We start from the raw sequence: 24,991 nt of genomic DNA, 5'->3' as shown, positions 1-24,991 counted from the left end.
AAGCAGCAGCAGAAGGAATAGGAAAGGAAAACAGCAGCAGTCCATAAGTAATGGACTACCTTATTTACAATGAAACATCCAGTTCTTTATAGTGTGGTTATTTAGAATGCACCATAATCAATGATTTTAGAAAATTATTCTATCCAAATTCGGCTACATCATACTTACTGGTTTCACCTAGCAATTAATTTAACCCCAAATATGGGGTCAGAGCCTTTTACTAGCTGTGATAAAGCAGTTCCTTTTAAGAAAAGCAAACAAACAAAAAAGAACTCAAGTTTTATTTTCCATATTTACATATACAGTTCTTGCATTGAAAACTTGAAAACCATCTGTACATATAATACAGCAATTAAAGTCTCCATGAATAAAATCTTTAATTTGTAAGTTTACTTGAAAAATCATTATATTAAATAAAGCAGCATTAAAATCCAACAAATGGGGATGAGGATGAAGAGGAAAATAATGACCACACAACATTTGTATTCTGCCCTTCCCATATATCTTTTATGCTAGTTGAACCTTTGTTCTCAGGGTAACTTGAAAAACCTCCAAATTCTGAGTTTCTTTCACTTGTCTGAAATAATTCCAGTAGGGCCTGTACTGGTGAGCTACAAGAACTTCTCTTCTCTTCAGGAACAGTCGGCCTATCTGTATACTTTATGCATAACTCTGTATTCTGTTTCCAGGTTTCTCTCTTATTTCTTCCCAAATAAAGCTTCACTTTTCTGTGCAGCTTTCCAGACGGTGAATTGTGCACAGTGCTGGCAGCCAATTCATTAAGTTCTTTGTTTATAGCAGTATCAGATACCTCAGCCTCCAGAACTACACTGTGCTGCATCAGTTGATGACTATCATATAAATCACAATGTTTCTTGACAAATGTGGGATTGGCATCTGTTTTTTTCAAACACTTTGCTGGTAGAACTACTGCATTATTTAATTTTCGTTTTGCCTGTGATAGGTTTTTGTCTTTTTCACTAAAATCTATATCTTGAGTATGAGAAAAAAAAGTACGCGTGCCTTCCTGAAAACACTGTAAATTCTTTTTATCTACTTCTGGTTCCCGTATTTCTTTACTGAATGGCTCATAAGCTTGAGACAAGTTTTCTGTGTATGCTTTGTCATCTTTATGATGAGGTAGTTGTATGAAATTTGATGATACAACAGTTTCTCTTATGTTTGCAGCACAGGAGCAATCAGTTTTAGCATTTGCATCATTATTTCTCAACATACTTTTCAATTCCAAAGGTTGTGACAGGTGACAATAAAGAACTGAGCAGACAGATCCAGAAATAGGGGTTGGTATTGGCATAGAATTTGGTTGTATTTCTGCAGGCTGGCGATCCAGTTTGAGTGATCGCATTGCTGTATCCTTCCATGAGTAACTTTTCAATGAAATGCGTTGCTTTTTCAGTCGTTCTTTCAGCTCATCTGGTCTAGTTATCTTTCCAATAATAGGAGAAAAATATCCTGTGCTACATTTTGTCCTGCAATGAAATTGTTTAAAATTATTAACAAACACTTGAAAAAAAACATGTGTAACCACCCCATATGCAACCTAGAAAAACAAACCAACAAAGCGATTTTTGTTTTTAAAGGAAAGATATATTTAGGGTAGCACCACACTACTTCTACAGAAACAGAGTGTCTTATATTTGAATTTGATGTTTGGTTATTGGTTTCTACAGCTCATAAAATTGTTTTTAAAATACACAAAGTAGTCTAATATTTCAGTAAATCTCAATTCACAGTGGTATTAAGAACAAAAGAAAATTAATATAATGCAAGGACTATAAATACTTACAGAGTTTTGATGATATATATACACAAAATTAGCATAATCATGTATGATTTTCTTGACATAGTATTTCAAACCTAACCACTCTTTAAATCAAAAAGGAATAAAGGCTTGCCTTCATTAGGCTATCAGTTGTTTTGACTCTATTTGCATTTCCTTTGATTTCACTAAGAATATCTTTATTTCTTCAATACTTTTTTTTTTTGTTGTTAAACAAACAAGAAAGCTATTCCTTATCTCCCAACTCATTTGCAAAAAATCAGAGCAATCTTGAACAGAGTTACTGTTCCAAGTAACGAAGACACTGGTGCCTACAGTCCAAGACATGAAACAAGTCTTGCTTGCCTGTTTAAGATTTTGAGCTATGAAGAAGAAAGGAAAATCTTCATTTTTTGTCCAGCACAGGCAGGACAGAAACTAAGGGGCTTAGAGTACAGATAGACAGGAAGATCTTGCTTAGACTAGGAAAAGTTTTTCCACTGGTAGGGAGGAGATCAGATTGATTGAGGAAGATATCAAATGCTGTTCTTAGCCTACTAAGAATGACAGAAAGTTTTCAGAGCAAGATGTTCAGACATTGCTGTCCTTCTGTCAGCAATACTTTAGTACAGTAGATCTTCCTTTTCTGAAGCTGAAGGATAGGTAGGACAACTTTTGGCAATTCCTTTCACTCTCATTTTCCTGTGATGCCATCTGCACTTTTAATTTTTTTTTCTCTAATTTCTGCCTTATAGAAGTGATTTGCCAGACACAACTGCACCTCAGATCTCAGTGATTTATTTCAGACTGAAAAAATATTAATTTATTCTGTATCAGATCCAGAATTGCAGAAGTATCTTTTTGTTCACTGCCTTAACTCAGAGTCTTTAAAATTTAAAGCATGTAACTTACCTTTTTATTTTTTTTGCATCATCTTTGTATTCAACAAAGTCATAAACAAACTTTGAGATTATATCATCCACAACTTGATACTGTGTACTTTGTGCAAAATTTCGGTGCTGTTCACTTTCAAGATGCTAGAATTAAAGAAAAAACATAAATCCAATAGTACAGATACAAACATACAAGTCAACAGTATGATATGGAGCAGTAAATAAATATCATTAATTTATTACCAGCGTTTCAGACATGTACTAATAGTGCCTTCAGCTATCATACATTGAAGCAGCAATCAAGAATTAAAATGTACAAGGGAAAAAAAATACCCACTTGCTGCATTTTAGGAAATATATTCAGAAAAATCTCTTAAGATAAAAAATACATTTAACTTGCAAGTAGAAACCACTGTTAATATCACATTTAAGACATATGACTGTATCAAAGCATGTATTTGACATTTCACATACTGTTTGCAGATCTTCATATTTCTTCCCACAACATTCACAGTATCCTCTCTTTTTTTTGTCCTTCTGAGGGAGCTGAACAGGAGTTTCACAGTCCTTGTCACTATTTATTTTGTTTCTACTAACAGAAAAGATGTATTAGTAAGTCTCAAATATGGAGCTGAGCTCTATACTTGCCTCTCACAGTATGTTCATTCTTACTTACAAAAAAATAAAAAACCCCACTTTATTTCCCCTCAAACTATTTACACTGTGTTAGTCGATACTTAGGAAAAAACAAAGAGAAAAATTATGCATTAATAAAAAAAAAATATATCTACTGCAAGACAATAGGCAGACCCAGTGGAACTGTATGTGAGCATAAAACATCCAGGTTAGTACAGATGTACTATCACTGACTCAGAATAAACAATGCAAAATTGCTAAATTAAAAAAAAATCTCATTTGACAAATCAAAAGATATCTTGAAATTTTTGTGCACAGCTGGTAAAAGAAAAGGTTTTGATAAATTCAAAACTAGAAAAAAAGAAAAAAGCCTTCTAGCATCTCGACTGTCAGCACTTTTGATGCTAAGAAAACACTTGTTGATGCAGGAAAACATTTGGTGACCTCATTCTTTGGTAAAAGTAGGTAACAGTCATATTTGTTGGTTATACATAGGTTATGAATATGCTGACCAAATGTCATATTGTCCTGCTTTTCTAGGTACAGGATAAGTGGAAATATGAGGAACTGAACCTCAAGTTCTTCCTGGAGATTAAAACATGAAGAGGTTTTCAATAGCTGCTCCATGACCTTCAGAGTCCTCATCTGGGGAGAGCTACTGTTTGCTGCAATTCACTATTAAACCACCTAAGGATGATATGCTAGTGGTAAAGCAAAACCATCAATCTCCTCTTCCCTTTTACTTCAGAGGAATAGTGCTATCTCCCTCTCTAGCCAAAAAACATTCTGACAGGCTTTACCAAGTATCTGCACAGATGTAACCTCAGGGCTTTACATCAAAAAAACTGTCCTGATAAAAATCTCTAACTTAGATTGCAATGCATTGCTCAGCATAAGGGTGCACTGCTTTCAACAACTGCTTCCCGTCAACAAGTCTAAACCAGTAAACACCTGCCCCAGCATTTGTTGGGTTTCACAGGACAGGCTCCATCTAACTGTGTACTTTTCCTACTAGAGTAACCCTTCACCTTCCCTCTTTAGAACTCTAAAAGTCACAGATAACCAGTAAGCAGGATATAAGCAACAGAATTTATCATCTGAAGATTGAATAATGTCTGCAGGTCTTGCCCAGTGCAGAAGCAGCATTGACAACTTCACTTCAACAAGCTTTTCTCCCAGATGAAGATAAAACAAGGAAGCACTCCCCTTTCTCTCCCAAAACTGACATTCCTCACATTTAGCTGCTGAGTATGAAATAATCTCCCACCTAAATATCTCTTATGTGCCAACCTGAAAGATTAAATATTCAAACATAACTCCTGAAATTTTTAATATATCATATTCCTTAATCCATATACATGAAAATAATACTGACTCTTTTTTTAATACTTTAAAAAGAATGGGCCTTTCTAACCCCCTCTGAAGACACACCATCAGATATTGCCTTATTATTGCAAGGGTTACTACTGTATGATAGTCACTTTGCTTTTTCATTACACTGCTACATTCATTGTAATTTAAAAAAAAATAACCCACAAAAATGATTTTTGTTTCCATCGTGTCAACATCAGCTGAAAACCTCCAGCACTATAATGGTGAAAGACTGAACAGAAGCTATTATATAAAGAAAACCTAAATAAGTCTTAGACCCAGGGACAGAAAAGCAGTAAAAGTTACTAGACACAGAAAGTTCCACGTATAGCGAAGCTACCTTTCACCTAAATATATTCAGTCTCTCACGTGAATCAGTTTTAGAGGTCAGTAAAAGAATCATTAATACTCCAGATATGCTAGGTAGAAGAAATTCAAAACAATAGTTTCATTCACCAAAAACCAGATAATTAAGACTAAGTAGTTTCAAATCATAAAACCGAATTACCAAAAGTTCTAACTGCATCTGAAGTGCTCCAATAGAGCCTGAATGCCAAAATGTATCATATAAACACTTGCTGTGAGACCAACTGCAATTCTACTGGGCAGATGGCATCCACTTTTCATCTCTGAAGAGCTAAAGCAGTACCTGCAGAATCTAATTTCTATGAATTAGACTTTATCAACAATGTGCACTCTTTAACAATGATTTTGCACTGTTATTGAGTATCACTGTTCTAAAAATTTTTAACTGCCTACTTGGGCATTATACTGACAAATATCTGAAGTCTTAAGAAATCCACTTCCTGTAAAATACTTACTGGATGGCATTCCAGATGAAGACAAAGAAGAAACCAGTGGCAGAAAGGAAAAAAATATCTTATGCTGACCCACAGTGATAGGAGAAGGCCGCATTTTTGGATGTATACATCTGTATGTCCAAAAAAAAGGACTAAAGACAGGATAAAGAGGGTATGGAAAGATAGACAGACACCAACAGTTACAGTGCAGGAAATACACGAGCTAAGACACAGCTATTAGTATTAAATATCACATGAAATTAGAAGCAGAGCAATTATTTCAGAAAACAATTACTTTAGAATTTAGAGAACTGCCCTCTCCTCTATCCACACCTCAATAATAAGTTTTCAACAAACCTTTGCTTAGACTGAGTTTGCTTTTGACCAGAAGGATGCTTCTTATCCACCTCAAATGGACTACATGGTTTTGGAACACAGTAGTTCAGAACCGGAAAACTGGGTAACTGCAGATAAAATGGTCGGTAGTTGCTGTATTAGACAAAACAAGTGCATTAGAACCATCAGAAACGGAAGAGGTTTATAGCACAAATCTTGAAAAAGCATTCCTTTTATATATATTCTTTACACATAACATACACAGAATGCTAAACAGACCAACATCCTGTAGTAAGTCATTCTGTCCTTCCTTCCTATAAAGTAGATACTTTTCTCAAAATAGATTTGCTTTGAGTTTCTATAGCTGTCTTACACATTTCCCAGGGTATGGCTTTCATGTCTATTGTTGAGTTGGGCAACCAATAAAACTAAGAACAATCTGGATGATGGTGCATCTGTGTTCTTAAGAAGCAGCTACAGAAGTTCCTAACATATAAGGAATTTTATTTTTTTCCATTTTACCGTTTTCTTCCTTTTTGACAAATTTTAATTCATCTTTCAAAATATAAAAACTGACCTTTTCATTTTCGAGAAACATAGTTCTCCTGTACACCATTGTACTTAAGAGATATCAGAACTAGCAACTGTACCGGTGCTCTGAGTATATTAAAACCATTTAAAATAGGGCATACCATAAGTTCACATACTGAATCATTTGACGGAAATGCTGATGTCAGAATTCAGTCTGATTTTTTTCCCCACATTACTCTTATAAGCTATCCAGGCAGAAGGAAAAAAGCAACTCTGAAAAACATACCTTGTTCTGCTTCCAAACTGTTACTCATGTTGCATAAACATTAAAAAGCATTGTTTATGCTACACAGACATTTAAATGTTTCAAGTGTTTAGTACCCAGCTACATTCAGAAGTCCAATTCACACATTTATATACAAATTTCTTGTACTCACAACTGTGTTTGTCCCAATTGTCCTCACTATCCTCAGATCCCTCATACCCATTACAACTTGCAGTGTAAGACCAGGTTTAAGTACCTTTTTTTAATTCAAGAAAGTGTCAAATAAATCGGGTCAAAGATTCGGAACTTATAAACATTATCACAAAGCAGAAGTTAGTTAAGAATTTAAAGGTGCAAAACATACTGTGCAGAACTGCACTTTTTCTGTAATCCATTTTTCTCTCAACTTCTGGCAAACTGGTATTTCCTTACAGAAACAGGTCTGATTGATTATAGGACCAGAAAGATGCAAAAATTTTAAAGGCTGAAGTATCAGATTTGATGCTACTAGGGATGCTGAGATCTGATTAATAGGCATCTTTTTCCTTTTAAAAAGAAATGATTGAATAGGAAATTAAACCTAATTTCAAAGGATAATTTTAACTATAACAACTTTCCTTTCCTTACATCTAAACAGTATCTGCAGGAGATGAATGTCACTGAGTTGAGACTACAGGCCTGAAATATAGCATACAAAATTTTATTGGCCTTTTGGGCTACGGGATTTGGATCCAAGAAATGATGTCAAGGTTCAAAGCTTCTGGATTTCCTTTTCATTCATATGGCCCTTGGTAGAAAGTAGCCCGGAGAACCCGCTCTCATGATTTATACAAACTGGAGCTACATATTAACTTTCCAGTTCCATTACCTACTGCAAATATTCCCTACTATACTAGCTCATTCTCAATCAGTGGCTAAACATAGATACCTATTCCCAGAGCATGCAGAGACAAAAATTTTTTATATTATAAGAGAACAGTATGCCTGCCATCTGAAGTCAGGAAGTCAAAGGAAATTGAAATCTGAAGGCCACTTCCTCAAGGCATACTAAATGTTTCTGAATTACTCCGGTTGAGAGACACGTTATTGAATGCGTGAAGAAAACACTTACCGACTTTGATCTTCCACCTTGACAAATGGATATTTCAGTCTACCTGCTCAAAGGGGGGAAAAAGAAAATTAAGAGAAATACTTTTCTTCATTCAGCAAGTTACTCCAGTAGCTGAATAAATAAGTAGGAATTATTTTAGAACTCATTATGTACATGTTTTGACAAACTATTTCCATTAATTTTTCCTACATGCTTTTCTTAGACATACAAATTAGAATACAGCACGCTTGACCAGATGAGAACAGGAGTGCATTTTTAAGCATTCAGAAAATAAAGCAAACCAGAAACCTCTACAAATATTGAAGTACTTACTTCTTGACTTCTGAGCAGTAACTTCTTTTCCCTAAAAAAAAGAGAGAAGGTATAAAATCTCTGTGAATATTATTCTGCATTTTACTTAAAGATTTAGCTATAGCTAATTTTAAGATATGAGGGTCGTCCTGTGTTAATCACAACTTCATACACAGTCATGACAAATTTTGCCAGAAACTAAGCTCATTAGTACCTCAGAAATATGGTGACATGTTTCACAAATATTTATTTCTACACCACAAAAAAAGTGTTCTCCTTGAGACATGTCAATTTTTCCTAAAAGCAAAAACAAACAAAAAATCCACAAAGGTAAATTTGTCAATTTAGTCTCTGTCCTCTCCCAAAATATCTTGCAATGGTTGAAAGTCGATTCTTAAATATGGTAACATTTTTACAACACTTTATAAATGCTAATTAACATTGTTAAATGCCACCAAAAATTGCAGCTACCAACATTCTCCAACTAAAACAATTCTTCTCATTTGAATGGATTTTTAGCAATGAAGATGAAAATTAAAAAGAGTATTTTGCCTTTGGAAAAGAGTGAAGTCTACATTCAAGCATCAGCTGTTAGCTCTAATTGATTCTGGTTAAAGTAAAGACATGTATTTTATGCTCCTTTCACAAAAACTCCACCCTGCTATCCATGAACAGACACACTGATGATTTAGCAGAAGATTTGATGTGGCCTCAGTAGTTAGCCAATACCAATACTGCATTCCAAAACAACATAACATAGACTAGATGGTATGTTTCCATTTACTTATTATCACAGATCCCGGCCTGGACTAGATAACTGTACAACTTCATGTTTAATATATATTACAGAGCAACTGCAGACAAGAGCACACAAGCAGCTAAAACAGTTTCAATATCATACACTAAAACCTGGAGAAATCGGGATTTTCACATGCCAACCACACATTATTGGCAGAATAGCTCAAAGATGCTTTATGCTAGTTCTCTAAAAGACTAGGAAGGGCAAAATGCAGAGTTGAGCAACTGACAGATTCCTTAGACACACCTTCTTCAGAAAATGTAATTGTGATTCTTTAAAATGGTCCATCAAAAGGAAATAGTTTCTAATCACTGTGCCACAGGGAAAATTATACACGGCTACTTAACCACAATCTACATCATACTAAAACCAAGCTACTTTTTTTATTTATTATTTTTGTGGCAGGCAGAACGGAAATTTCTGACAGTTCAGTACTACTGATTCTTAGATATCCTTTACAAGAGCAAAGGTCTACACATTATTTTGTCAATGCTACTATGGAATTTATTTTTTAATGGTAAAATGTACAGCTAATACTTTCTATTTTTCAAAGATGTTTTTTACATCAATTTATAAAACATACTGGTCTGAAAAACCAAACTTAAGCAAGACTTTAATAAAGTAAAATCTGTAAGCTTCACAGTAGGTATTATTTAGTACACTTGTGTTTTCTCACAGTAACGAAACAAATCGCATTTTCACAAAGAGCCACTTACATCTTTAAAAGAGTTTGCTCTTTTGATGAGGTAGAGCTCCTTCTTCTTTTGTTCTATGTAATTCTTAACATCTAGCAAAGAGATGGAGAATTATACTCATGTGTGTTTATTTTTGTATGTTTGATGTAATTTTTAATATTTTGAATTAAACAAAAGAATAATTAACGTTACAAGTTCAAGTTAGGCTTCATCAAACAAAAATATTTACCATCAATATGAAGTACCTTCACTCCCCAACTCAAAGCATTGGATAGTATACTACCAGAGGGGATTAAGTCCTGCAACAATAAATTATATTAATAATTTTAGGCAATACATAGTAGATGATGTAAAATAATTACAAATATATTACAAGATGTAATATGAAAGCTGAGATCGAAATGCAGATGCTTTGCTTCTTGCAAAAAGACTATCATTCTCCTTAACTGACTTTTCCATCTCCGTATCAGCACTTCACCATCAAGATTTTATTTAACCTTTCATAAAGCCGAAATTGTTCTGCTGTCACATTTTATAGCAAGATTTGAAGACAGTGATTTTATACGTCTAGTTTAACTTCACAAGCACCCCTCAAATGCTAGCTATATTAGCAATCCCGATAAATCACAATACTAGTCATAAGACTCCACAGACTTTCAATTTTTCACTAAGTACCCAGAAAGCATGATTGGACAGTTGTACTTAAGGCAATACTCAACTTCTGCCTGAGCATTCCAGGAAGGACTTCTCTCTTAGACCACTATGACCACCCTTACTACTGCTTGTTTTCTAAAAGAGCAAATTCAGTTTCTCAAGCATGAATTTGTTGATTACTCAGCTTACCTGCTCTTTGATTGCTTTTTCAACTAAGGATTTTCCTCTGCTCATACCTGTCTATGTTAAAGAAGAAACACATTTGTGGCAAGTTAAAACTCATTTTGAAAAAAACAAAAGGTAAGACAATTTACATTGTTGTTAACAAATACATATTTTAGCTATGATAGTCTCCTTTTTTTCACTGTACTGCTATCTTTCATTAATTTGCATCCTCCCCACAAGGTTGATAAAGTCTGTGTGAAAAAAAGAAAAAAGAAAAACAAACTCCAAACAAGTAATCGTCTTCAGCCAAAGCAGGTCACTGCACGGCTGAAACAATGTTAGTACTGGAACAACATAGATGGTGGGAATAAGCAGCCAGTAGCACATGACAAAATATGAGATTTCATCAGTGGGACTTGTGTCAAATTAAGCTAACAGTCATGAATATAATCATAGCCTCTGTCTTATCTTCATCTTTTCTATTACCAGTGCTGTTTATTCACAGTGAGCTACCCTTTACCCACCTAGGTTATTTGGAAAATGAGGTGATCTCACTGATGCAATGCAAAGACCAGCCTGCAGACTGGCTCACTGTCATGTTTCTGAATAAGTACCATGTATACAGGACAGCTAATTGTTTCCAACTGTATTCTGAAAAGACTTCAACTTCACGTAAGACTGCACAAATTCAGATACTAACTGTTGCAATTAACATGATCCTCTAAGAAAGTTCAGAAAAACTTCATACTGTTCAGTTTTAAATATTTGAATTATTTCCTTGAATTACTCTCAAAGAGTGCTTCTGCAGAGATCTGCATTAACAACATCACAGCAGCCAGATTTTAATAGCCTGTGTGGCCACAGAGACAGGAACTGCTGGGTGCCATCACAAGCTTATCCATATTGATCCAGCTGTCAAACATAACAATGTCAATGTTATTAATTATAAGTCAGACACACTATATTAGAATATATTTTAGTGTAGTTTGCTTATTTACAGAAAAGGCTCCTTTCTAAAATTAGTTTTTGAAAGCTTGCTTAATTGGAGTTAACAAGTTAGCCTGAAGCAGTTTAAAAGTATGTCTGACCTGTTAAAAAAACCCCAACAAACAAAAAAAAATCCCACACCACCTTATCCACTCAAGGAACGGTTGCCATCTTTAGGAAACAAAATAGAAGAAAAATAGTAAGAGCACATCCCATGGATTGTACTTGTTTTGCAGTATTACTAGTAAGAAAGTTACTGTATCTACTACCTTAAATGAACTTCCATCATGTCGATCTTTTCGGTTGCTAGGATGAGGTGAACTATTTCCTCCATTACGTGCAGATTCTGGGCTAGGGACAGGAGAAATCTGACCAAGAGTTGGTGCAAATTTTGCCTCCTTTTTGTTAGACACCAGATAGCTGATATCTTTACTAAGAAAACTCTCCACTCTCTAAAGATAAAGACATAAAGCAAGTAATTATTTCATGACAATAAATAGCTCAGTTTTACATTGTATACTTTAAAGAAAAATGACAAAGCTTCTAGAATAATTAAGTTCAAAAACATTGGATTAACGAGAAAATATTATCTTAAGATCTGGATGACAATTACAATTGATATGTAGTAGCATCTTACTAGTCACAAATTCTAATTTCAATTTCTTAATTTTGTAATCTTTATCACAGAATCATCTAGGTTGGAAAGGACCCTGGAGACATCTAGTCCAACCGTTCGCCTAGCACAGTTCCCACCTACAGCATATCCTTAAGCTCTAAATCAACCCTACTCTTGAACACCTCCAGGGATGGGGACTCCACCACCTCCCTGGGCAGCCCATTCCAACACCTAACAATCTCTTCTGGAAAGAAATGCTTCCTAATATCCAGTCTAAACCTTCTTTGGCGCAACTTGAGGCCATTCCCTCTTGTCCTATCACTTATTACTTGGTTAAAGAGACTCATCCCCAGCTCTCTGCAGCTTCCTTTCTGGTAGTTGTAGAGGGTGATAAGGTCTCCCCTCAGCCTCCTCTTCTCCGGACTAAACACCCCCAGTTCCCTCAGCCGCTCCCCGTACGACCTGTGCTCCAGACCCTGCACCAGCTTCGTTGCCCTTCTCTGGACACGCTCGAGTCATTCAATGTCCTTTTTGGAGTGAGGGGCCCAAAACTGAACACAGGAATCGAGGTGCGGCCTCACCAGCGCCAAGCACAGGGGTCAGATCCCTTCCCTGTCCCTGCTGGCCACGCTATTGCTGACACAAGCCAGGATGCCGTTGGCCTTCTCAGCCACCTGAGCACACTGCTGGCTCCTGTTCAGCCGGCTGTCTATCAATACCCCCAGGTCCCTCTCTGACTGGCAGCTCTCCAGCCACTCCTCCCCAAGCCTGTAGCGTTGCTGGGGGTTGTTGTGGCCCAAGGGCAGCCCCCAGCATTTGGCCTTATTGAAGCTCATGCAGGTTGGCCTCAGCCCATGGCTCCTATCAAAAGACCTTTGCTTTGTTTTGATTATTATAATTCTTTGAACTCTCTAGCTGTAATACCTTCTACACAGAAGTAGTCAAACACTGCATTGAGAAATAACAGAATGACTCAAAGAAAACCATGGTTTATATAATGTTATGTATCAGAAATTTCATAGAAGTGTTCAGCTAAACTTAAAGACATGTGGATGCAAATATAGTTTACGGTTTGGAAGAAGCTATAAATTTATTGAGTTTAGAACCAGCAGAAAAATTAAAATCTCAGGATAATTACCATGTTTCACACCTCAAGTATTCATAACACTTCTCAAAAATGTAGAAGACTTAAGCAGACTCATAACATTTTCATACTCAGCAAGACAAAATATATGGTTATCCTGTGCTTATGTTCTTCCATTTTGTTCCTTCAGTCTTTCATTACCAACTGTTGTATGATTATCAGCTCTGTTTGCCTTGTTATTTCTTGCTAGTTTACATAAGTTAAAATATTTTCCTCTTCTCCACTGATCAGTATGGAAAGCACAATTCACACAGGCAGCAAGCCTGAAATTGTGCCTTCCAATTCTGCTCTATGTACCTGGTACAGAAATGGGACAGAGGCACTTCTGTGGGCACTCCACACAAGTAACAATGAAATACATGGTAGTCGATCTTGAGGCCACTGGGCACCTCAGATTTTGGCATATACTCTTCAGAATAAAACAGAAAGACTTTGGTTTTAGTCTTTGATTTGCAACTTTACTTTTCACATATGAATTCCTAAAACTTCGATTTAGAGAGAAAAAGATAGTGTGCAGTCATTTAATGCTAAATGTAAAGAGATGCCTTTAATATGAAACTCTGTTACTGCTATTCCTGGCCTCTGCTATCATTTCAGACTGCATCTTGATTTACAAGCATCAATTTCATAAAACTGCTCAGCACTCCTTTGAGGTGTAGTATTGCCAAATACTATACATTCAATACAATGGCAATAGTATTGAAGAAGTATTGCCAAAGCAACGTTCAGAATAGCTAGTAATTTAAAGCAGATCCCTTTTGCTTCTGTGGTTAGTGTGTTTAATACTTTAACCATCAAGATTCCTCTACGCTAATTGAAAAATATTCAACTTTAAAGTGGACCATACAATTGCACTGCTTGTGTGTTAGTATGACATCTTGTACTTGCTTGCATCAAAGTGTTTCTTCCATATAGAAGAGAGAATTAGGAAAAAAAAGTAGGAAGACGCTTATAAAATTTATTATTTAAATAAGAGTATTTAAAAATACTCATTAACACTGTGCAGAAAGTACTTACTGAAGTTACTGACTCAGCAAGTGAATACAAAGCACTATCTAATCTCTTTCAGGTTCAGCCGAAGAACTTTAGTTGTAACATGTAAATGTCAACATAGTCAGAAGCAGTGGAAAAAAATCACCTCAAACAATGAAACTTACTAAATTTCGATAAAATTTTAAGCAAATGAACAATCAACTGAAAACAGAACTTTATCATAAACACTTGCTACAATTAGCAAAGCAGCTTCTAGCAAAAAAGGTAAAATAATTGGTTAATAAGCTAATTGTTTGTATTAAACATTAAGACAAACAAAAAAATAAGATCCTGTCACATATAAAATAAAAATAACATTAAAATGCAGTCACAAAGAACGTGGAAAAGGCATTCCACATGCATAGATTTTCTTGTAGTTTCATAAAGGTCTCTGCTTATTAACTTACCCCTCCTAGTTCTTTGAGGTCCTTTCCTATTTTTTCAGAGATCACATTTGATGGAATATCGAGGTAAAACACCTTCCCAGTGAGTGGCTTATACTTAAGTTTCTCTGGTTTTCCTGTATCTTTTTTCACATTCTTCAGAGAAGATCTTATCTTTTCTGGTTTTGCTTGCATTCCATCTGCTGCAAAAAAGAAAAGGCAATTTAAAGCAATTTAAACAGGACTGTGTTTTATGAACTTTTTTTTTTTCTGTTCAAAAAGGAAGCTTCCTAAATTATGGAAAGGCAAGCTTCTATGCAATCTAAGACTTTTAAAAAATAGCTATGTTAAACGTGAAAAACTGACATTAATAGTAATATCACATACAGCCCTTAGAAGTTTCTCCTTAAAATGATATTCTAAAATGGACTTTTTTATTTCAGTTGCTATACAATAACATCAATTTTCTCACCCAGTTTAGCAAGTATTTGCTACGTCTGTGCCACAGTACATACTTGCAGTCACCAAGAATCACCAGAACACCATTTTAGAACAGAATCTCTTACTCATCTGAGCCAATAAGGATTCATATAATTAGACAAAAAAACAGCCAAAAGTAACTGAAACACCAAAAAATAAAACACTTAGATCCTACTATTTATCTGAATTTTGAGCACCCACCTGAGATGCAGGAAAACTAAGCCTAAAGTTCAGAAACATTCTAGTTATGACCACTCTTTCTGTCCAAGTGAATTTTACTCTAAAAAAATCCACACATAGCAATTAAACTGTACTGATGAACTTCTCTGATGCTCAACACACAGCTATCCACGCAGGCCTAAGTGTTGGACTAGACATTTAAACAAGCAAACAAAAAAATTCAGTCTGGGTGAGAAATAAGCCTCATTTCGCAAAGTAAATGTTTAAGTGTGGTGGAGTGCTACATGAACATCAGCACAATACTGAGCAGCAATCAAAAAATTAAAAAATTAGAAACTACTAAGAAACAGAAAATAAAATGGAACATTTTGTAATACCGCTTCATAAATGCAGGACTCAGCCACATCTTAAATACAGCCTGCAAAAGAGTAACAAGGATGATCGAAGGCATGAAGAATGCCTTGTATATTGTCAGTCTGTAAAGTATATGATTTAGGGGATGTACAAAATCAAGAACACAGAATAGCTAAACAGCCTATTCCAGTAGAAGAGCTATGGGGCACCAAACAAAACTAGGACTCGGTACAAAATAAAAAAAATAGGAATTGATTCTCTATGCAACAGGTCAATCCTGTGTAGCTTGTGGCCAAAGAATAATGTTGATACTAAGACGTGATTTCTAGGGGAGGTTACACAAGTACCAGGAAGAGTGGTCCTAAATGCAAAGAAATGACAGGCAACTCATGAAGTGTCTGTAGCTAAACAGCTGGAAACCAGGATAATATAATTAGGTGAAAGTAATCATACCTTCTGTTTTTACATGCTTCCACAGGAATCCATATATAACCAATGACAGAATTATCCAAGACTTGCACATCGTTAAGTCTTACACTGTTTTTTCTTCCCCACTGACACCACCCTGCTCCTAGTTGCTTCTGTTCTGGAGAAGCTCAAAAGAGACCATGAGGGCTGCTAGAGGAAGTGAGCAGGCCTCTTCAGACAAAAAGCCAACATGCAAAACAGTCCCTCTTATGTATCCTCCCCCTCCCTGAAATGGTCTTGGATGGGACGGGGAGCTGAACCACAACTCGTGCTGCAAGATTCTGTAAGCAATGTTTATGAACACACATAAGCGAACGAGCAACAGTGGTCAGCTTTATAGAACCTAAGAGACCAAAAGAATTAGAGAAATAGGAAAATGAGGAGGCTTAGGATAATGTAACTGATTTAGAATCTAAACATAGATAAGCAGGTGTGCGAGTGAAATTCCACAGATGACCAGGAATCAAAATATATGATGGCCAGGGCAGCTCAAAAATTAACACAGTAAATACTGGAATTACTACTGAAAAATACATATTAAGCTTCTTTGGGATAATGAGAAGTTTGGCGTGAGTTAGCAGTACTGCAGTAACAGTAAAGAGTCTCTCTCGTAAAGCAACTGCATTTTAATACCCTGGGCCTAACGCGCCTTCCATGCATGCTCCTGATACCAGCAGATATCTGCCTGGGTGGAGCAGTTCGCACGGCAGCGGGCTAACGAATTTCAACACAGCTACTAGGGTTTTTTTGCACTGCAAGCATCCTATAAAACAGATGAAGCTAGCTTTTGTTACCTTTTCAGGTACACACTTTCACGTTTAATCCCCCAAACGACGCAAAGGTTATTTCAGTCGTCCTGCACTAGCAAAGCCAGCCCAAGGCGTGCCTACCCGCTAGCCTGGCAAAGGCGGGAGGCCCGAGCCCAGCAGCCAGCTGCCCGCAGGGGCTCAGAGCCAGCGCCAGGAAGGCGGCACCGGCACCAAGCCGCGGCTGAAAGCGACCCTGCCGACGGCGGGCAAGGCTGGAACCCCCCGACCACCCCGCGCTCCAAGCCGGGGCGCGGCAGCTCCCCTCCCGGGCCATCCCCCAGAGACCCGCCGCTTACGGGGACGCGCTCCTTTGTCGGCGGCCTCCGCGGCGCTGGGTTTCATCTTCCCGCGGCGTCACATCCCCCTCTCCCCGCCGCCCGCCGACATACCTACGCGGTTCGGCACAGCCTATAAGCGCCCCGGCACGCAGCAGCAGCCCCTGCCGGGGCCGCCGTGGGTCGGTGCGGTGCGGCCTCACCAGGCTTTCCCGCCTCCGCCAGCCTCAGCCCACCGCGCAGGGCCCCGCGCCGCGCTCCACCAACGGTCGGCCGCACGCGCGCGCGCACCCGGCAGGGGGCGGGCCGAGCGCCGGGGGCGGGGCGGGGCGGGGCCCCGCCGGGCGAGGGGAGGGCGGAAGGGGCGGGCGGCCCCGGGACAGGCGGGCCCCACCGGGGCGGGGGTCTGCGTTCGTTACAGCGGGAGGGGCACTACCGCCTCCGCCTCAGAGACCAGGCCGGTGGGCGCCCTCCTCAGCAGAAATCCCGGGGGAGCGTCTCTCCTCTTCTGAGGAGAGGCCTCCTGTCTGTGCAGGCGCGGTGCCGGCAGGCCGGGGAATTAACTGGGTTCAGCGCCTCGCGCCCTGGAGGCTCCCCCGCCCTTCCCTCCCCTCGCTAGGGCATTCCCGGGCTCAAGAACAGGTCAGATCACTGGCCTGGCCCGGCCCGGCCTGGCCTGGGGCACGGCTTCGCCATCCGCGACCGTGCTGGGACTGGCGGGCTGCGACAGGCGGCTGGGGGCCTGGCTGAGGATGCTCCACGTTTTTATTGCGGAAGGCTTTGCCTCCGGCTATCACAACCCCGTCGCTGTTTATAAATGGATTGCATATGCTATTCTGGAAAGTAGTTTTGTTGTAAAATAAGTTTTAAAATATATTGAAAAAGACAACCGCCCCAAAATTTGTAGTTTTTAGCATTTAAGAGGTGAATCTTGGTTTATGCAGCTTAATCTTTCTCATCTTTTAGTTGAAACTTAGTGAAAACAGAGAAACAGTGTTCCTGTAGATTAAATAAAACCATAAGGCAAAGGGATGAAATCATGACTGCACTTATGCAAGGCATGCACTTTGAAAGATAGACTCATTTTAGGATTTTATGCCCTGATTTTTTTTTTTCCCTTGTGCCCTGGCTAGTTAACAGATACTAGAAATATATAAGCTCCTTAAATACTGTGAGTATATTCCTAAAGTACTGTAACTTTGCCTATGCAGCCATGCAGCAGGATTTGTTCAAGGAATTATTATTTAATGGTAGCATTAATACTTGTTAGTCACTGTTTATCGCATGAGGAGCTTGCCTGGGGATACAGTCATAGCTAATAGGCTGTGCCTGTTGGATCAACCAGGAGACCTCTGGATTTTCTCCCAGGAGGGATGGAAGCAAGAGGAGGGCTAGATGAATTATTCTGTTGTACTACGGTTTATGGGCCACAGGCTGGGAATTTATCTTTGCTTAGATTATTTACATGTTCCTAAACCCTTTGTTGCTGCAAGAGGTAATACATGTTAAATACTTAATGTGAATTGTAATTCATGTAAGAAGGATTTGGAAGATTTATTGTAATTTAGAAAACAGATTATTTATAAAATGTGCAAATTCTCAAATTTCAAAAAACTAGAGGTGCATGTATACAAGTAGAAAACTGGTATTTACATTATTGCTGCTTATACATAATGTATTAATACAATTTAAAATATTTTTCCCTTTGATTTTTCTGCACTTTTTGAACATAGTCTTGCAATATGTTTTTCTGTTCCTTAACAGGTCTTTCCTCTTCAGGAATAAAGCCATGGCTTAAATGAGTCATAGCAATTTAGATAAAACAACCATTATTCAGCAAGCAATGGCCTCTTGTTGTCGAGCTATAATTACACCATTATTTGGTAAGGCAAACTATCAAGCTTGCCACAGGGAGAATCTTTGCAAAGTGATTACTCTTCAGTTTGACTCAGCCTGATGTCTGTATATGTATGGTTTATAAATTTCCACTAATATGTTTAACAAGGATGTTTTTGAATAGTTTCTTCATAGGTTTTTTTTTTTTGTACTTTAACAAATGTGGTTAATTGAAATCTTTCCAATTCCTGATAATCTTCAACCATTTCTGCAAATAAGCATAATTTTTATTATTCACTTTTAATTTCTAGTTCTTTTTTCCTCTCAGTGTAATTAATTGCTTGCTTTCTGCAAGAAATGAAATAATAATAAAAATTAATTCCCATAATTCCTGCTGCTTAAAAATAGATTTTTAAATCAAAGCCTGCTTTACAATATGAGACACAAATCCTGCAAGATTGGCCCTGTGAGATGCCCCCTTCACATTACCACCTCAGTAGTAACATTAATTTATTCTGCTGTGATGTCTTATGCTGTCAAAGACTTTTATTGGGCAGGGGGCGTGTGTCCCTAAACGTTGCTTTTAAGGATAGCTTTTTGTTAGGCTTTTAAACTTCTGGATAGCCTGTGGAACTCATCTTCTGCTTCATATTCAGTCATCTTGCTCAAGACCTCCTTCCTAAGGAGACACTGGTTGGTTAGCTTCAGCACTTCCTATCCCTTGGAGCTATCTAAGCTTGTTAGCTTATACTTTGTATTTCAGTTACTTTTTGGCTTAGACTATCTTTTGGTTCTGACATTTGACACTGATTATGCTGCACAGAAGTGTGTCATTTTTTAAGGACAATTTTTCCCCTACAAAATTTCCAGATTTTTACAAAATAGCATCTTACCGGGAACCTGTCAAATTCGTAGTCTTTTTAGTCTTTCTTGCGATGTTAGGTAAAGTAGCAAGCAAAGCTACGTCAGACCTGTGGAATTCCCAAGGTAGAAACCAACTGTGTGCACATAAGATTCTAGTATAGCATAAGGTGTTGGTATTCAAGATCTCAAGAGGTGCAGGAGACTGGCTTCTTTCTGAAATGGCAGTTGGGAGATGAGGCAGAAAATCTGTGAGTGGCTAAAATGCTACTGGATGCCAAATTTTAGGCAACTGAATTGAGGTGCAGGAGTCACATTTAGATCCCTAAATTTAGATATTGAAATGTGAGCCAACTATGCAACCTCTGCTAGTCACCCGAGAGGCATCAATAGAGAGCTAAGGTGTGACTCAGTTGCCAGTGCAAAGGAACGTGTTTAGTGAGACACATGCTAGATAGCGTATTTGACTTAGCCTCTAGCTGCCGCTTAGTATGTAAAGCTGTAGGTCCTGTGTCATTTCTGTCAACTGTGTAGGGATTTGGGATACCTCAGAGGCTCAGATGGCACCAGCTGCTTGTATGTAGGCAACCGAATCAAGCCCTCAGTGATCCTGCTGACCAGCCAGTGTACTGTTCAGCATGTCTAGGCCTGTAATAATTGTAAGGGCTAGAGTGGAAGCAATGAAGTATTCACTAAACCTTTATTTACCTTTCAACAACTCTAAATTTAGTTTTAGATCTTCTCTACATGCAGCAAAGGAACATACATCATGAGTTTAACTTTTTTCTTTTGAACATTGCTATTATGGTCAGTTTATTGAAAAAGAATAAACACATGAAAAATGCTGCAATATTTTACATGCTTGAGGCCAAAATCTGATCTCCTACGCCATGTGGTATGCCATTTATAAAAGGTTAGCAGCAGAGCATAATAGGACAAGTTTTAGGACTTTCAGACAAGATGATGCAATGTTTTTTGGATGGGCTTTGTGTATCTCTAATATTTGTTGTCTGTGCAGCTGTTAGTAAATTAGAAAAGATACACAGGGTCACTTGCAAACCATACAGGATTTGTAGTTCTCATTTTTTCCCTTATCTGTAACATTGTAAAACAGGTCTCTTTTTTCCCTCGGGGGGAAAGAAAAAAAAAAAAGTCATATAAATTCATGATAAGGCATCTATACACTTCTGCATTTTCAGGGCATGCAGAGTGTTTCTAAATGACTTCTGTTTCCGTTTAGTAACTCCTATTGATATTATCAAAACTCGACTGCAAACCCAAAGCAATCCATTCTCGAAGGTAAATATATGTGTAGTGTAATGGAGGACACTGTTTGCTTTTTGCTGTTGTATTTAGCTGATAGTTATCATAATGCTGAGCTACAGAACATTTTCACTTGTTTCACAATAGTTATGTTTGTTTCTTCAGTGTAAGTGGGAGGAAAAGAAGCAACACAGCAATATATACTGAAATTGCTAAAGAAAGAACATGCCACTGAAGAGACACAGTGGAAAAAGAATCCCATAAATACATACCATTTTAAACAGGCTTTTTTCTCTCTTAGTATTTTAATTGTGGCAAAAGGTACAACTATTACTGAGTTTTAAAAAAAGCTACTAGTATATAACTAAATACTTAATCAGAGGGCTTATGTCATGAGGATGCTGTGACAAAGTTCAGCTGCTCCAGAATCCAGAGACTTTTGAAAAAGAGTAGTAAGTCTTAGCTAAGTCACTTGCCATTTGAGTTCTAAGTAGATGAAGACATTGTGTGGTCAAAGATATGTTAATGATTCCTACTATTTTATTGTAAATAATAAATGAGATTTAAAAGGAAAGGAGATGACTGGTGTTTCATGTTGTATGTGGAGATGAATATCTGCAGTCACACTTGCTGTAAATCAGGAAGAATACTTGTGCCTTCTATCCTGTGTTTTTAGTAAATTCTAAACCCTTCAGAAATCTGAAAATGTGATGCTCAAATTGTTTTTCTGTAATGACAATAATATTTTATCAAGCAGGTTGAACGTACTTTATGTAGGAAAAATCAAAAACAAGTAGAGAGGATGATCTAGAGTCTAACCTAAGACACAATACCTCCACTTGTAATGTGGATGCTGAGGCTACTTAATAAAAGATTTAAAAGTCCGATATATTCTTACATGTGGTAGTGACATTCGGGTCTTGTGTTGTCTTTAGCCTTCAGGAGATGGTAGTATACCATAAACATGTCTCCTGGAGCCTGCGAGGGTAGTTTCATTTAGTCTGGCACTCTGAGAAGTACTTTTGTTCCCTCTTTCTTTTTACCCAATTTGTTGTCATAGATTTTCCAAGATTATTTTGCCTCTCTTGTCTAACCAGAGATAAATCTGTGTTGCCATTATATCCAACTAGAAATTGCTGCTGAGTAAGAACAATCTTACTATATTAACTATATTCTTATATACCATTTTATTAGGAAAGTGTTTTGTATACTTCGATGGCCTTATGGATCATATGTGTGTGTGTGAGAATGGGAACAGCAAAGCCTGGTATAAAAACCCTGGGCATTTCAAAGGGACATAATAATGTAAGAATATTAAAATGTAAGAAGATTTTACATTTATATAAAACTGTGCACTGAAAACATTTTTAAGTAGCCTACTGGAAATTTATTGGTTTTTTCAAGTTCTAGTGTCACCAAATGGGATAAAAGAACTTCTCGACACCAGTGTGATGTAGATAAGCAGACATTCCTTTATTAATGGCCGGGTGCGTAGGGGAGCCATCTCACCAACAACGCACACCTAATTCGTGTAGCATGCTGACTATATAGGATACAGTAATACATAATAAACAAGTTCTCATCCATAAACAGGATAATTCCCCTAACTAATTTTCTTAGTCCCACCTCTTCCCGGTCATGCGCACTTGAGTCCTGAATTGAGTCGGGGGGGGCCTGCTTTTGCAACCACCACGGACTACCGACTCAAAAGAAGGACCCTCCAATGTCCTTGACTTAAGGACTTTGGCTCACATTGCAATTTTAACATGCTTCAAGGCCCTTCCACAATGTATCTTTTAGAACATCCTTGTCTACAGGGCAATAAATCATCCTCACCGAACAGCCTAACAATAGTACCTGGTTACAAGTCTTATCCTTTGAATAGAAATCTGGTTAATGATTATTAACAGCCTATGCGGCCTTAGCCTGAGACTTTACAAAGGACTTTGTAGCAGCATGACTAGTTGTATGGTTACTCTAAATCATTATTTATTTAAATCAAAATCACCACAAATCATTAAAATCAGCTCAATAACAGATCAGTAACACTAGTAGAATCTGTTATCATCTGGAGGGTATTCGTGTGGTTACACTGTGCAATTTATATAGTGATTAATGATATCTTCTACAAGAAAATATGTATTCCTTCCTTAAGACAAACAAGGTGGCAGCTGCACAGCTCTCCTCACAGGATAAAGGCTCTATGATTTTATTTTCCTCACCTGAGCTATACTGCCAATAGATGCTGATGGCAGGTGCTGATTTTCTGTACCTGCTTTCTGTCCACAGATGTCCCAGTATGCTCCGGAGCTGATCTAACAACGTGGATAGTTTTTTAAAGCTAAGTTCATGTGTCAAGTTCTGGATCCACCGAAACTTGCAGGACTAGCATTTTACTCAGACATTTGAAGCAGACTTGCTGTTGGACACTCTGGTGCTGCTTCATTAATCAAGAATTTGTTTGACTGCCATTAAATTACATATGTGATCAAGAATTTTTCAGAATGAAATTTCTGAGAAGAATGGAGTGTTCATACTAAAGGTTTCTTGAGCAGTTTTACAGTGGGTTTTTTTAAAATAATAACTTCATAAGTTCAAAATTTTCAATTAACTTTACCGTATAATTTTTAGAAACTTGCTTAGTCTTCTAATTCACATGATTTTATGCCCCTTTTTGCTGTGACAAGGTGATTCAAAAAGAAGCATGACAATCATATCATTGGGTCTCCTTTCATTTAAAAAAAACCCACTGCTGGACAATTGTGCGGTAAAGAAAATTGAAATGGACATTGTAGGTTTCTAGTGATAGAACTGTACAAATGTTTGCTGTATTCACCCCTACAGTTAGTAAGGTATGTAAATATGCTGCTCAGCCATTGGATTTAGTTACATCCTTTCTCCAGTCTTTTACCTATACCTTCCTGTATTATAGATTTGTTGAAACTGGACTATAAACATATAAACTAACTAGTACAGAATATATTTGGATAAAACATAAAATACTAGTGTGGCATTTTCTGTCTTCATTTTTTTGCCTCTTAAATGTCTTTTTTGTCAAATCATGTTAGGACTTTTTAGGGTTTCTTGACTCCCTTTCAAAGCTTCGTTTATTCAAGTCAGGCTTGTTTTAATAAATCATGTGTTTTCCCGATAAAACTTTTTATCTCAGTGGATCTGTCCATCAAGGCTGTCTCCTCTAAAGGTATTTGCCTTTTTCTTCCTATGAGTCCTTTTTGTGTTCTGACAGGCTCTGTATCTTTGGAGGCTCTGTGATAATGTCTGGTTTTAAGCATGTTCTAATCCATCAAATCTCAACCCCTTCCCCCAAGTGTTTAAGAAAAGTAGGTATCCTAATATTAGGGAGATATTACTAATAAATGTTGATTTAAAAAAAAATACCATGTTTTTCTCTTTTGCTGTTGGTTCACTTATTGTAGCCAGACCCTGGAGCTGGTCAGAACTAGCATGCAGTATCACAAGTTGTCCTACAAGCAACTGTACGCATGCATCAGCAGTAAAGTGGTTACAGACAGATGATTTTCTCTGTGGAGGAGCTGGAGTTCTACTGTTCTGAGAGATGTACCTTTCTCAAGTAGAGTTTATTTTCCATACAAGTTTGTGTTATGTCCACAGATCTGTTTATGCATAACTCTTTTAGACTTTTTCTGTGGTTTTAGGTAATTTTAATGGTTAACTTTAAGAATGACTGAGATTTACTTGTTCTCCTTTGAGTGTTTTTGTTTATATATTCTTTGAGGACCTGATTTTTTTTTTCCCATTTTGTTTGAGGGTACCAGTGACATACCAAGAGATTGTGACACAGTAGTGTCTTCAGGAATTTTTGTTACCAGGATGAATGAGTTTGTATAACTGCTCCAAAAACCATGAACCTAGAACACCACTCGTTAGCAAAGGTCCAAAACTGAAAGTCTCGAAGAAAAGCCTCATACAGAGCATAGCTAGTCCTAGGACTATT

General features: G+C 37.5%; 1 protein-coding gene across 6 annotated transcripts; it reads right to left on the bottom strand.

The window, feature by feature from the left end:
- Positions 1-283: 283 nt before the first annotated feature.
- DBF4 (DBF4-CDC7 kinase regulatory subunit) lies at positions 284-17,348 on the bottom strand. Of its 6 annotated transcripts, none has more exons than XM_074900226.1 (12): positions 17,077-17,348; positions 14,514-14,692; positions 11,584-11,766; positions 10,352-10,402; positions 9,738-9,807; positions 9,530-9,600; positions 8,036-8,066; positions 7,724-7,766; positions 5,838-5,969; positions 3,148-3,265; positions 2,693-2,817; positions 284-1,490 (listed from the first exon to the last, which is right to left on the bottom strand). In XM_074900226.1, the coding sequence occupies exons 1-12, from the start codon at positions 17,120-17,122 to the stop codon at positions 425-427; spliced, it is 2,115 nt and encodes a 704-aa protein (XP_074756327.1). In that variant the 5' UTR covers positions 17,123-17,348; the 3' UTR covers positions 284-424. The 6 variants fall into 6 exon arrangements, with proteins under 6 accessions (XP_074756327.1, XP_074756328.1, XP_074756329.1 ...); XM_074900227.1 differs by having other exon boundaries at positions 3,148-3,262; XM_074900228.1 differs by having other exon boundaries at positions 14,514-14,689.
- Between the last annotated feature and the right edge of the window lie 7,643 nt (positions 17,349-24,991).

This window comes from Athene noctua, chromosome 2 (assembly GCF_965140245.1).
Source record: "Athene noctua chromosome 2, bAthNoc1.hap1.1, whole genome shotgun sequence".
NCBI classification, from domain to species: domain Eukaryota; kingdom Metazoa; phylum Chordata; class Aves; order Strigiformes; family Strigidae; genus Athene; species Athene noctua.
This window is presented reverse-complemented; position numbering and strand designations above follow the sequence as displayed.

Coding starts and splice junctions, on each gene's coding strand:
- DBF4 (XM_074900226.1), bottom strand. CDS start 17,122: ATGAAACCCAGCGCCGCGGAGGCCGCCGACAAAGGAGCGCGTCCCC. Junction 9,808..10,351: donor AAAAAGCAATCAAAGAGCAG/GTAAGCTGAGTA, acceptor TTATTGTTGCAG/GACTTAATCCCCTCTGGTAG. Junction 3,266..5,837: donor CAAACTCAGTCTAAGCAAAG/GTTTGTTGAAAA, acceptor CTTTTCTGTTAG/TAGAAACAAAATAAATAGTG.